Below are 12284 nucleotides of genomic sequence, written 5' to 3' on the forward strand. Positions count from 1 at the left end.
TTAAAAGTAAATTAAAATTATTTAATAGCTTCAAAAATTACAGTCTCTACTTCCAAACCACCTTATAAAGGCTTGAAGGATTCTCTGTAGTTTGCTTTACCCCTGAAGGGCTTCTAGAAAAGTAAAAAATTATTCAAATTTCAGAAGCTGATACATGCCTTGCTGACGAGAGAGGCTGACCTTACAGCCATTCAGAAAGCACTCTTCCACAGCAGTCAGGGTACTCACGGTTCAAAAGGGGCTATCATGTCCTGTGTGTGTACTTGCGGGCTGATCTGATTAAAATAGAAGTGGAAAAAGTAAAGGTCTTTGAGGCTTCATTTCAGCAAAGTATTTCAGCGCAATGAAAGTAAATTAAGGCTGAAACTTGTGCTGAAATACTTTGCAGAATCAAAGCCTAAAACAGTATTTTGCCTGTCCCCCCATGCTTTGTTTTAATTGGTGAGGCCAGGCATGAATTGACTATCGTTCCTGCGGCTCTGTAATCATTAGAAATAATTTTTCTATCAGTGTCCAGAAAATTACTGTATTAGAATTAACTTGGGTCAAACAGCAATAAGCTGAGCACAAATTCTGGTGTTTGTTTTGATCACAATCTTGTGTCTCTCGCGTACAGGTAAATATAACTGTTCTGGAGGAAACTTGTCTTTTCAGTTTGAAAATTATTCCTGATAGAAACTGTGCTTTTGTGTCTGTTTGCTTATCAGCAGGCTGTGCATAGTGGGGCAAGGGGAAAGCAGTACAGAAGTGGCTGAAGTGTACGAGCACAAGTTATATTTGATTTGTATCTGTACCACAAGCGGGCTTTGAGCCTCTGTCACACACCTTCAGCTATGCCATTGTCTGACCTTCCCTCCTGCAGCTGCAGCCCCTCTCAGCATCTCTGGTACTGAACGAGGATGGGTAATTGGCATCAGACAGCCTCGCAGTCCTTCCATCTGCCTACAGCAACAGGGAGGAACATGTTTCACAGGGATCTAATAATTTGGCCGCATGGGCATGACAGAGGTTTATCCATGTTCAAATTAAATTGTTTTTCCTGGTCCTTGCACCGTTCAGCCCAGCCAGTCACTGTCTTGCCCCTTAGTTTTGCATCCCAGCCTCTTTGCCCTCAGTTCATGTTTCCTTTTCACATGCTTGCCAGGCTCATTTTGTCTTCCTCCCTTCCCAGTTCTGCCTCACAGGTCTTATTTTTACATTTAATTTTGCATTTAATTCAGCTCCTTCGCCCTCCCCAGGAAGGTGCTTAGTGTGAACAATTTCTTCTGAAGAAATTAGCAGCTAAATAAGTCTCTTTTTAGTATGCACAAAATTATTGTTTTAAGATGGTTTCTAACATAACCAAATCAGAGTGAGTTTAGACATCACTAGTAGAAGTCCTTGGCACACAGGCCACCCCCTCCTGCCAGCCCTCAGTCCTTGCCACCAAAGCATGCCACCCTTTCACAGAAAAGGGCAGCAAAGATGTTTTATATAACAAAATAACATTTTTTTTATCTGGCTTTGGAAGCAAACTGATCTGATGCTAAGCAAGGGGGTTGGATCAGCTGACCTTCTGAGGTCTCTTCCCACCTGAATTACTTTATGATTCTACATCATTTTGCCTGAAATTGGAAAACAAAATAGTTATCCAGAGGCAGACACACAAACTTAAAAATTTCAGTGAAAACAAGTTAAATTTTGAATCCTGATCATGTGAAAACAGTGCCTGACAAATGAAAGCAATCCTACAAATAGGCAGGTCTCCCAGACCCATCAGTCATTGCAGGCCTTATACATGAACACACAGAGGTATCCTTTAATCTCTAATCAGCAGTGATGTTACCCGTGACAGCTTCGCTTCTCAAAAAATCTCAATTTCAGCTTTGCTTCAGTATTAGTTTACAAGCACAAAGGTATTTATTGCTTCATGTTGTTCCTGGCGAGAAGGTTATCCCATACACTTCCTGCAGTCGTCTTCTGCCACGGCCCCCTCCCCACCCTCTCTGCATCCGATGCTGCGCCTCTGAATGTGCCTGTTGTTCCTGAGCGCGTGTGCTTGCACATTCCCGAACTTGGGGCCACAGCCACGCAGTCAGATGGCTCCATCGCCATGCTCTCTTCTCCTCTAGCAACAATGACTCACATGATTTTATTTTGAAATGTTCGTGGGGTAGGTCTTCTTGCTAAAAAGCTACAAAACCATGTAATTTCTTTGGTTTGAGTCAAAAGAGAGGAATTGAAGATTTTTTCCCTTTTAAACATCCTAGAATGGTAACAGAGAACCAATCAGCAATAATTTTGCGTAGGAAGAAACGCTGTCATGTCTGACACTTTTTTACACTGGCTAGAAAACTGGAGATGTCCTGCACCATTGTATCAAAGACTTTCTTGAATTCTCATTTTATTCCTCCCTGCCCTATTCGGTGAGTAGTTGGTTTAATGGATTAATGAAACATGTGTCCTCACAGCACAGCAGCCCTGGGAGTGAAGCACAAGCCATTTATCTGGGGGCTCTGGGTGCACGCAGCCTCAGAAGAAGGGTTCCTGGGTGTCAAAGGGGGTACTGGAGCTGAGCATCCACTCTGTGGAGCAGGGAGAAGGTGGTAACGTCTCCCCGTTGTCAGCCAGCTCTTCACAGGGATCCTCTGGGGCTTGCTTTAAAAGCTGACCTTCCGCAGGAATGGTGCAGGAGCTGATTACAGTGAGACAGACTGTCGCTTACGATACTGATAAGTTTTCATTTATATCTTGTCCCTGATGCTATTACTTAGTCTTATCCATCTGAATAAAAGTTCCGCTATTATTTATTCTTATCCACCCAGAGAAACCTTTATTTTTTCAGAGCTTAGGTGTGCATTGTATCTGGCACAGCACAGTTCTGCTCCGAATTCCTGCCTGCACAGTGACAGCAATCCTACATGCACTCCATCTCCCATCCAAACTGTAGCAGTTTGCTCCAATTTTTACTTTCGTTTTCTCTTTACTTGATGCTTTTCAAGCTTCCTGCTTTGTCCTTCCCCTGCGCCTCTGCAGTCCGTGTGTGTTGGAGGGGAGATGGGCTGAATCCTCAGCCCTGTAGCGTTTTCCCAGAGCCTTTTACAGAGTCCTCTGCAAACCTCTCAGACCATTTTATCTTGCAGCGTTGTCACAGACGACGTCCCTCTCTCAGAGACTGGAGTTAATCCAGGATCTGGGGAGGTGTTGAAGGGTGTAGGAGGGAAGTGTCAGGCATCTGGTTTTGCTATACAGTTCATCAATGGCACGAGAGTAGGAGCTATCACAGAAGAGCATGGCCATGGCCTGTGACGAGGCACGTGGGTGTGTAATACCCACTGGAGTCGAGGTATTACACCTGGGAAGGACGGGGCGTCCAGGCTCCAACCTCAAGTGGGAGGAAGCCCTCCCGAGCAGACGAGAGGGTGTGGGTCAGGGAGGTAACTCGGTCACAGAGCAGTTGTGGGCTGGAGCATGTGTGCGTTAACACAGCAGATGAAAGAGTTCAGCAAATGTGGACAGAGTAACATGATTAAATCAGCAGGGAGAAATGAGAAACATGAAAAGGTTGTGGAAAAGTAAACACAGGCGGTGGAAACGCTTCTTTGTGAATTTACATGTTTGGCTACATTTCTCCATCCGAGGAAGCAGAGGGACCAGATTCTGACAATCGGTCCCAGTCCTGTGCATGGTCCAGAGCATCGGCATAGCACAGAGCTGGTACCAGCCCTGGGGTGACGGAGCCACTGTGTGGCTTGGCCCTGCTTGTAAGGGGTGGTCCTCCCTCCCCTCCTGGCTGAGTAAACTTGTCTGTCCCTTGGGAGAGGGGGAAGGGATATTCTCACCTTCCCCTCCTTCAATGTAAATGCCAAAATGACTGTGGAGATGCAGGAGAGTAGCAAGGTAGGATCAGGGAGCCCTGCCAGCAAATGTTTGTCTGTGCTAGAGGCTTAGTCCTGGGCTTAGCAGATGCTCAGGGTGTGAGGCTCCCTTGGGTCTGTGGAAATTGTAGGTGGTAGAGGGGGAAGCGAGAAAGAATATAACTTTTGGCTAATATAGAGAAAAGAGAATTATCAAGTGTATCTGTGGAATATTTCCAATGTGAGCAGTACGTGTAACTGAATATGACTTTCACATTTCATGAGAGTTGGTGACTTGCAGTACGCAACGAGCCATGGTTCTCTGAAACAGACACATCCAGCACTAGCGTCTGCATCGGCAGTGCTCCCCGCAGCCAGGGCAGTGTCCATTCACTGTTCAACAGCAGACAATATGTGTTTCTCAGAATATGGTAACTGTGCTGTGATTAGGTATTAATATAGCCTAGACTTGGGGTTATTTATTGGTTGAGCAACCCAGAAATTGATAGCAGACATCCTTCTATCTAAAGGACAGTAAATGTTCTTGTTAAGTCAAAGTTAAGTCACATTAATTTGCTTTTGACATGGGCCTAAACCATGTTCACAAGCAGTCCCCACAATTCGGCTGAGTCACGGTAATGTCTGAAATTCCTGTGCCTCGGCTCTGAGTCTGAGCCTTGCACCTCCAGAGCCAAGTACACAACAAGGAAAAGTTTCTATGTGCTATCATGAGAAAATGATTTGGAAAACAAAATAGCCTAGAGGAAGAGAAATCAAATTTGAGTGGGAAAGAATCATTGTCATTTTTTGTCTGTAACATGATAAAAGATCTCTTCTTCAAGAGATGTTTTAATGATAATGTGGCCTTTCCATATTTGAAAAGATTTCTCAAGTTGTATATTTGTAAATGTAAAGCTCTAATTTCCTATAATTATTGATAGACTTATAGTGAAAATGTCAGAAATTTGTGAATGTCTCAGTAAGACTATATAAACTCATTAATACTTTCATGGGGAGGTCGTCAAACACTGAAGGTTTTTTAATCTAGTGAATAAAAGGCACAGGAAGAACCAAAACCTAGGCAAATTCAAAATAATTTTTAACAAGATGATAACCATGGGAAAAAAACTGGAAGGAGAAGCGGAAGATTGCCTGTGTTTTGAAATCAATTGAAACTGGGTGTTTGTCTAGAAATTGTTCACTAATTTTGCTTTAGCAGAGTGCAAATTATTGGGATGAGTACAAGGTAATGGGATGAGTTCAGTGGCGTAGGCTGCGTAGTATGGCCTTACATATCTGTATGTAAGAAAATTCCCTTATCCCACAAAACCTGCAAACACAGTCACCTTTTCACAGTCAATTACTGTTATTAGACTTATTCCGTGTGTACAGTTAAATGTGTGTGTGGGACAGCCTGCAGCTGACAGAGCAGAGAGACGTGCTGGGTTTAAGCAGAAGGCTGCCTCTTCCCGTCAGCCGCTCCGCAGGGACAGAGCACCACAGGCCGGCAGAGTAGCCCACATCTCCGAGGCGGGATGAGAGCTTGGCGTTAGCGCTGTGGGCACAGGGCAGCGGCACTACCAGTGTGTGGGAGGCAGGGAGCCGCACGCCAGCGCAGCGCTGGGACCGTGCCGTAAGCAGGTGGCTGGAGCCCTGGGATCATCACAGCGCGTCTCCCACTTGCGCATGACTCCGGCAGCACTTCCCCTCTGAAGTATGTGATGTTTTATGTTCCTCGTTAGTGCGTGGCTCATGCAACAGTTTGGTTTCTTGTGCCCATGTATAAAATTACCTGCATATGGGTAATATAATAAGTGTTTTCCAGTAGGATGACAGCTAGAATATTGTGCAGCATTCCTGTAAAACTGCACAGACCAAATGAAAAAGCCCACTCTCAAAACCTGCTCTCTGCATCATCAAAACTGCCCTGGACTATGAAAAGTGAAAACGTTTTGAAAACCTAATTCCTTTGACTATTCTGTTGCTTTACTCTCTGTGCTTCACACACCTTAAAGAAAATAAATCATCTGACCTTACTTCTTGTTTCTCATAAACAAGAACAATGGGACAATGTATGGGTTGCGCATCTTGAAAGGAAAAACTGGAGTGGACTTGGTTTCCCAGGGTAGGACTTTCTTTTTAATTTACCAAACATGCTTCTCATGAATAATACCCTTTTAAAAGGATCTGAACCATATTTTAGAGATTTAAACTGGGGGTTCCCTTAAATCCGTCATCTCTGAATTTGACCTGACAGAATGTAAAAACCTCACACTGAAGTGAAAGATGTGTATCCTTTCTAATTACGAATCTTTCCAGCTACGGAAGAGACACAGGCGCTCTGTACAAGCAGGAGTTTGGTGGCTGGTGGTGGGACTCCCGCTGCCCTCTGCACGAGCAGTGTCCGGCAAGGAGGGCAGCGGGCGACGCTGGGGATTGAAAGTTTGGAGCGAGTGTTTCATGGGGGTCAGCCTGAGACGTCTCACAGGGAAAGATTTGCTGGGGCTGGATTTTGAAAAACTGTGTGCAGAGCCTTAAAATGCACAGGCCGAGGTGCTGACAACGGGGATGGTGTGGCAGAGCAGAGCAGGGTGCTGCCACAGGACACCCACCCCATGGCTGCTTGCTGCGTTCAGCTGCTGCCCTGCCCCAGCCAGCTCCCAGGAAAGCTCTGGAAGAGGAACCAGTGTCCTGGGCCGGCGCCCGAAGCCTCCCCTAGCGTGGGAACAGCACGCACGAGAGGATGCAGGGGCTGATTTACGTCACAGCACTGCATGTAAAACAACAAGTTACAAAAGGGCATTCTATAGAAAGGAAAAAAATACTAACCGAATATCAGAAGAATGTTTGTCTTCCTGCTTTTAGCTTAACGTGGCTCTTTTTTTAGTCGCTCAGCTAAGATGACTGAATTTGTAGTAGCTGAAAATGCCACAGAGTCATTGAAGTGAGCTTGAGAAAGTGCTGGGAATCAGCTCCACAGCTCTTCTGAAACACACCACTATGCTTGCTACGGTAGACACTCAAAACCAAAATATGAGTCAATGGCAGCACCGTTGCCTGCTATTAAAAAAAAAAAAATTAGAGAAATGCATCATTTTACAACAAACCTGTGTCAGACAACATATGTTATAAAAACATGCTATTGATAGATGTTAAAGGAAATGTTAAGTAAAAAAACCAAACAGATTATTTGCAGTAAAAGACAAGCATTTGCCCTTCCCCAACCTTTTCTCTCCTTGTCCTTTAATTCTCACTTTTCCCATTCAGCAAACTTCAAAGGTTAATCACTGACAGGAACAAACAGGTGAAACCTTTCTTCCGGCCTTGGAATAACCCACAACTAAAAATGCTCGCGAGGGTTATTCCGGTGGAGGTCTGATGCCACCTAAAGTCTCCAACAAGTCTTGCAGTAGAAGAAATCAGCATGCCCCCCCAGCATTCTCACGCAGTAACAGCTCTGAAGTTACTAGTTATTTATAGTTCTTTGTGGCTACATTAAGCACAGCAGAAGTTTGCACTGTGAGAAAATTAGCTCAGTCATGCTAGGCTGGGTAAAAATCCAAATTTCTGTCATCCTCAGCCTGCAAGAAGCAGACGTTGTAACTCACTCCAAAATCAAAGCTCTGAAACGGAGAGCCTATCTTTATTTCCCCGATGCTAAAACTAGCTTGGTAATGATGTTCCTTTATTTTTAACATTTGGAAACCATGCGATTGTGAAAGGGAGTCGGCTTCAGTAGATGGAAGGACAATGTACGCAAGACATTTTCCATGAATTGTATTAAGCCTTAGTATTTAGGGGATACCAATGGGTCTTTTAGAGTACTCTACTGCGCAAGGTTAATGCCTTTATCATTAGAGTTGGTCAATAAGCCCATCAAAATGTATTGCAATAAAAATATGCTGCTGTCACAAAAATGTACAAACTATGAAATATGTGTTGCTTTTACTAGATTTCTTTTGGAGCAAGTATTGATTGTTGGGGGGGTTACATCAGATTTAGTAGGGTTTTTCTTTAGGATTTTTTTTTTCAATTTTGTTTTGTATTTCTTTTTTCATTTTCCCTTGTTTGTGCATTAGTGCTCGACATAAGAACATCAGTATTATGCGTTGTTACTACTGACCTGGTCGTAACAGCTAAGAACTGAAGTTGCTTTTGGATTTTAAGCATCATTCAAAGTGGCTGCTATTGCATGCTGTTGGGAACATTAAACCTCATCTTCTAGATCAAAGCGTCTCCTGACTGCTCTAATGAAACAAATTGATTCTAGTTTTTTACCTTTAGTTTCAAGTCACCTAGAGGTGGGCATGAGGGAAGCTACCACACCACACACTACAGAAGTGGTATGGACTGGAAGGGGACAAAGGCAGTCTGAAGTCAGAAGTGATATGTTAAAAGGCACCTGGGAAAACTGGGGCAGCCCCTTGGGCACTTGTATTTTAACATGCTAAGGTTATCAGCAGGTGGTAGGTGTTCTGGACAAGGAACCTCTGCTAACGTGGTTGTTCCTCTCTCTCCAGCACCCTCTCGAGCTGCTCGCATGCCGTGGTGGCCCTGCTGTACCCCTTCTCCTGGCAGCACACCTTCATTCCTGTTCTGCCCTCATCCATGATCGACATCGTGTGCTGCCCTACCCCCTTCCTGGTGGGACTGCTCTCCAGCTCTCTGCCCAAACTGAAGGAGCTGCCCGTAGAGGAGGTAGGAGCTGGCACCAGAATTGTTTGCCTGGAGTAAAGCTGGCCTCACCCTGGAGAGGGCCTGCTGTTCGCACATAAATCCTCACAGGTTTAATTTTTAATCTAGCTCTCTGTTTCTTCTCTGCCTAATTCTCATGGGCAACTGCCTCTTGGTAAAACTGTAGTAGTAGGTTTAGTCTTCTCTTTCTTCCACCCCTCTTCCCACACCTGGCACCTTGACAGAGAGAAGTAAACGTTAATAAGTAAGTACAGTGTAAATAGGCTGATTTGTTCTGATTTTGTTGTACCTGGAACAAGAAGAGGAAGACATGAAGTGCCATTTGCTATGACATCTATTAATGCTAATGGAAGTTGTGCATGAAGCCAGAGCCAGCACAGAAAATAAAACCTTTAAGGCTTTTTTTTTTTTACTTCTAAGACTTTGTTAATACTATATTGGAAATCAAGTAAGAGTTGCACTTCATCAGCTCTTCCAGTAAAATACTACAAAAATACTCAAGGGCACATTCTTCTCTCTTACTCCTATTAGTTTTCTGTCATTTTTCTATGAAATTTTCTTTTCTTGTGCTCGCTTTCAAGGCTCTCTGTGCCCATGTAAATCTCTGTGCCGTTTTCCTCCCACTTTCCTAACATTGCTCTCCCACATCTTCCCAGCTCCATCTCTCAGCTTTGCTGCTTCGTATCATTAATATCTCATACCCTTGCCCTTCAGAAGCCCTGCTGCCTCAAATGACACCATTTTCTTTAAACCACTCTGAAAAACTTTTCATCTGCACGTTAACAAAAAAGATTAGCAATAACTTGCTTAGGTTTAAGAAAAAAGACCTGTGTAACCCTTTTAGCTTTTTTTACATATTAACCTAGTGTGAGATCTGTTGTAACTAACTATGTTAAATTAGACTTTAAGCTCTAAAGAAAAACTTCATCTTCTTGTTTTATAAAGCACGCAACCTGTTGTTTCACGGTAGGAATTTGATTCATGTTAAGGCTTGGGACCGTTCAGATGATCTTTCACTATTAAAAGGCAGACAAAATGAATGTTTTCTGTCTCTCCAGAAATATTTCACTATACTGTTTTCTTTTCTTTAGGCTTTGATGGTTAACCTGGGATCTGATCGATTCATCAGACAGGTAAAGTACAGCTTGAAATGTTGCCATGCAGTCTAGCAAGCTGTTTACTCCTATAATATGATTAGGTTTCTTTGATTAGAGATATTTGGCAGGAATTGTGCAGTGGGAAAGAGATTAGAAAAAAAAAGTGCTCATTTTCTGTTTCACCTGCAAATAAGTACTACTCCTCAGGTATGCAAAAGGGATTGAGGCTGTGACTGTCAGAAGAAATCAAGAACTGTATTCTCAGTGCAAAGAAAACATCCAAAGATAGTAACATCATGTTAGCAAGAAAACTCACACTGTTGGAGGTGAAAAGGACAAAAATTGCAAAGAAAAGTTTCTGAGTGAGAGAGGAAAGGTGAAGAATAGTTTCATGTGGTAGGAAAAGCAGGAGCCTTGTAAACAGGGAGATAAAGGACCACCATCTCTTGATAGTAATGTGGCACTAAGTAATTCAAAAATAACAATCTGCAGGTTAGATGAGTAAACTTTCTTGTACGATTCCCTGGAATATGGCTGGTGAATAGTGGTTGCAGAGCCAAGATTCTTGTGTCTTCTCACTTTTGCGGAACAAGCATTAAATAAGATGAAGAGTGCAACGGGGGAAAACCCAGAAAACAAGATATACTAGAATATAAGTAAAAACAACTGTCAAGAACCAAAGAAGCTGCCTAAAACCAGTTAGAGCAGCTGTGTGTACACATAGCTATGCTTTGCATGATGTGTATTTAGTTAAAAACTCCTTGTTTTTGTCTTTGGACTCTTTGTCATGTAAAGAGCTGATTCCAAGTTTCTATATGTTTGCCTTGCTCCTTGGGTTATCATTCCTGACTTTAATCTCATTAAGAGTGACAAGAAATTGTATTTAGAAATATATGATAGTTGCACATAGATTTTCATTATTTTGTTTATGTAGGCATGACAGTAGCAGATACAAAATGCTTTTCTTCTGAATTTTAAACCTTGCAAAAGTATTTGCTGTAGTTGCTGCATAGATTAACGTGATGTAATTTTTTTTTTCCTCTGTCAGATGGATGATGAAGACACACTATTACCTAGAAAATTGCAAGCTGCTCTGGAGCAGGCTCTGGAGAGAAAGAATGAACTGATAAATCAGGATTCGGATAGCGATTCAGATGATGGTAAGTTCATTTGGAAACAGGGACTTGTATAAACAAGCATGTAGGTAGTATTGTGACTTTCCATCCAGGAAAAAGAAAGATGGGACTTCTGTACCCAAATACCTTTTGCGACGTCAAAGATAGTCTCTGAACACACAGGGAATGGGTCTGATAGCATCAATCCACAGTAACACATTGTCAGCGATCTATTTTAATTTCTTTGTAAATGACATGCACTCCTGTGAGTTCCTCTAAACCTTTACTCAAACAGAGGTTTGCAGTTAACTTGGCCCTAATTCAATCCAGATAACCATACATGTGTGTAGGGTGCGTCTGCGTTCGGAGTTGCTCTTGGCGTTCTGTATATTCAGGGGAGAGAATAGGTACCTCCAGAAAATAGTTTCAGTGCAAGAGGTGCTGAGTTGCCTCTGAAGGTTCATATTTCTCTCCAGCAATTATAAAAACAGCCCAGGGTGTATTTAAATGCCTGTGGCTAAAAGGTATGAAACAGGCCCCTACTCAGTTTTTGAAATTTATTTCTACTCATCTGTGTTACATATGTAAAACTATTTTAACATCTCAGAAATGATGAAAACCCAAATTCTACAACATACCCTTTTTGATCAATTCTTGGTAAAGGCTTATTATCCCCACAGCAAACATTTTAATTCTGAGTCATTCAGAAGCTTCTGAAGAAAACTTATTCAAGAGTTAAAATATGAGGTATAATTTTGATGAAGGACCCACAAAATTTTTAATTTTCTGAGGTGTTTCCTGAGGATTTGTATTTCTCATTGACTCTTGGTTATGAAACGCCAATTACATAGACCGGCACTCTTGATTATAAAGCTGTTACCCTATTGATGTACATCCAGGTCTGGAAGGAGCCGGTACAACTCCTTGCAATTATTAGCACGGCATCAGTAAACTGCTAGATAACAGTACCTGGCCCCGTGGGGATGACAATGCTGACAGCTCTGGTAGCAGCTGATTTTGGTGTCTTATTGCCGCCTTATTTTGCAGAATGTAACACCCTGAATGGATTAGTGTCTGAGGTTTTTATCCGATTCTTTGTGGAGACAGTTGGCCATTATTCCCTGTTCCTAACCCAGAATGAAAAAGGAGAGCGTGCCTTCCAAAGGGAGGCTTTCCGTAAATCTGTGGCCTCCAAGAGTATCCGCCGCTTCTTGGAAGTTTTCATGGAATCCCAAATGTTTGCTGGCTTCATCCAGGACAGAGAGCTGAGAAAATGCAGGGCAAAAGGTAAGGGCGGTTTTCTTTCCTGCAGCGCGGGTTACTCGTGTTTTGCGCAGGTCCCGTGGTGAGCGTCTCCACCTACAGCCAGGGCCCAGCAAACTGTGTGTGGCTGACAAATCTCCCCAAACACATGGGGCCTTCCTGCGGGCCCAGGTTGCAGCTGTGGTGGTGATAATACAAAGGCTTTAACCAGAGGGATATTCACGTCTGAGCCTTAAATCACTCAAAGGCGAAACATCCTGCGAAGGGCGCAGCCCACC

General features: G+C 43.1%; 1 protein-coding gene across 1 annotated transcript in view; it reads left to right on the top strand.

Annotated features, from left to right (window-relative positions):
• ST5 (suppression of tumorigenicity 5) overlaps positions 1 to 12030 on the top strand; it is a gene marked incomplete at both ends in the record, with an annotated part of 71147 nt that extends 59117 nt beyond the window's left edge. Inside the window, 4 exons of the mRNA XM_009576047.1 lie at positions 8357 to 8534; positions 9623 to 9664; positions 10677 to 10788; positions 11791 to 12030. Of these exons, the coding sequence (XP_009574342.1) occupies positions 8357 to 8534; positions 9623 to 9664; positions 10677 to 10788; positions 11791 to 12030 (572 nt within the window). The remainder of the gene's footprint in view (positions 1 to 8356; positions 8535 to 9622; positions 9665 to 10676; positions 10789 to 11790) is intronic.
• Between the last annotated feature and the right edge of the window lie 254 nt (positions 12031 to 12284).

This window comes from Fulmarus glacialis, unplaced genomic scaffold (genome assembly GCF_000690835.1).
Source record: "Fulmarus glacialis isolate BGI_N327 unplaced genomic scaffold, ASM69083v1 scaffold7304, whole genome shotgun sequence".
Classification (NCBI taxonomy): domain Eukaryota; kingdom Metazoa; phylum Chordata; class Aves; order Procellariiformes; family Procellariidae; genus Fulmarus; species Fulmarus glacialis.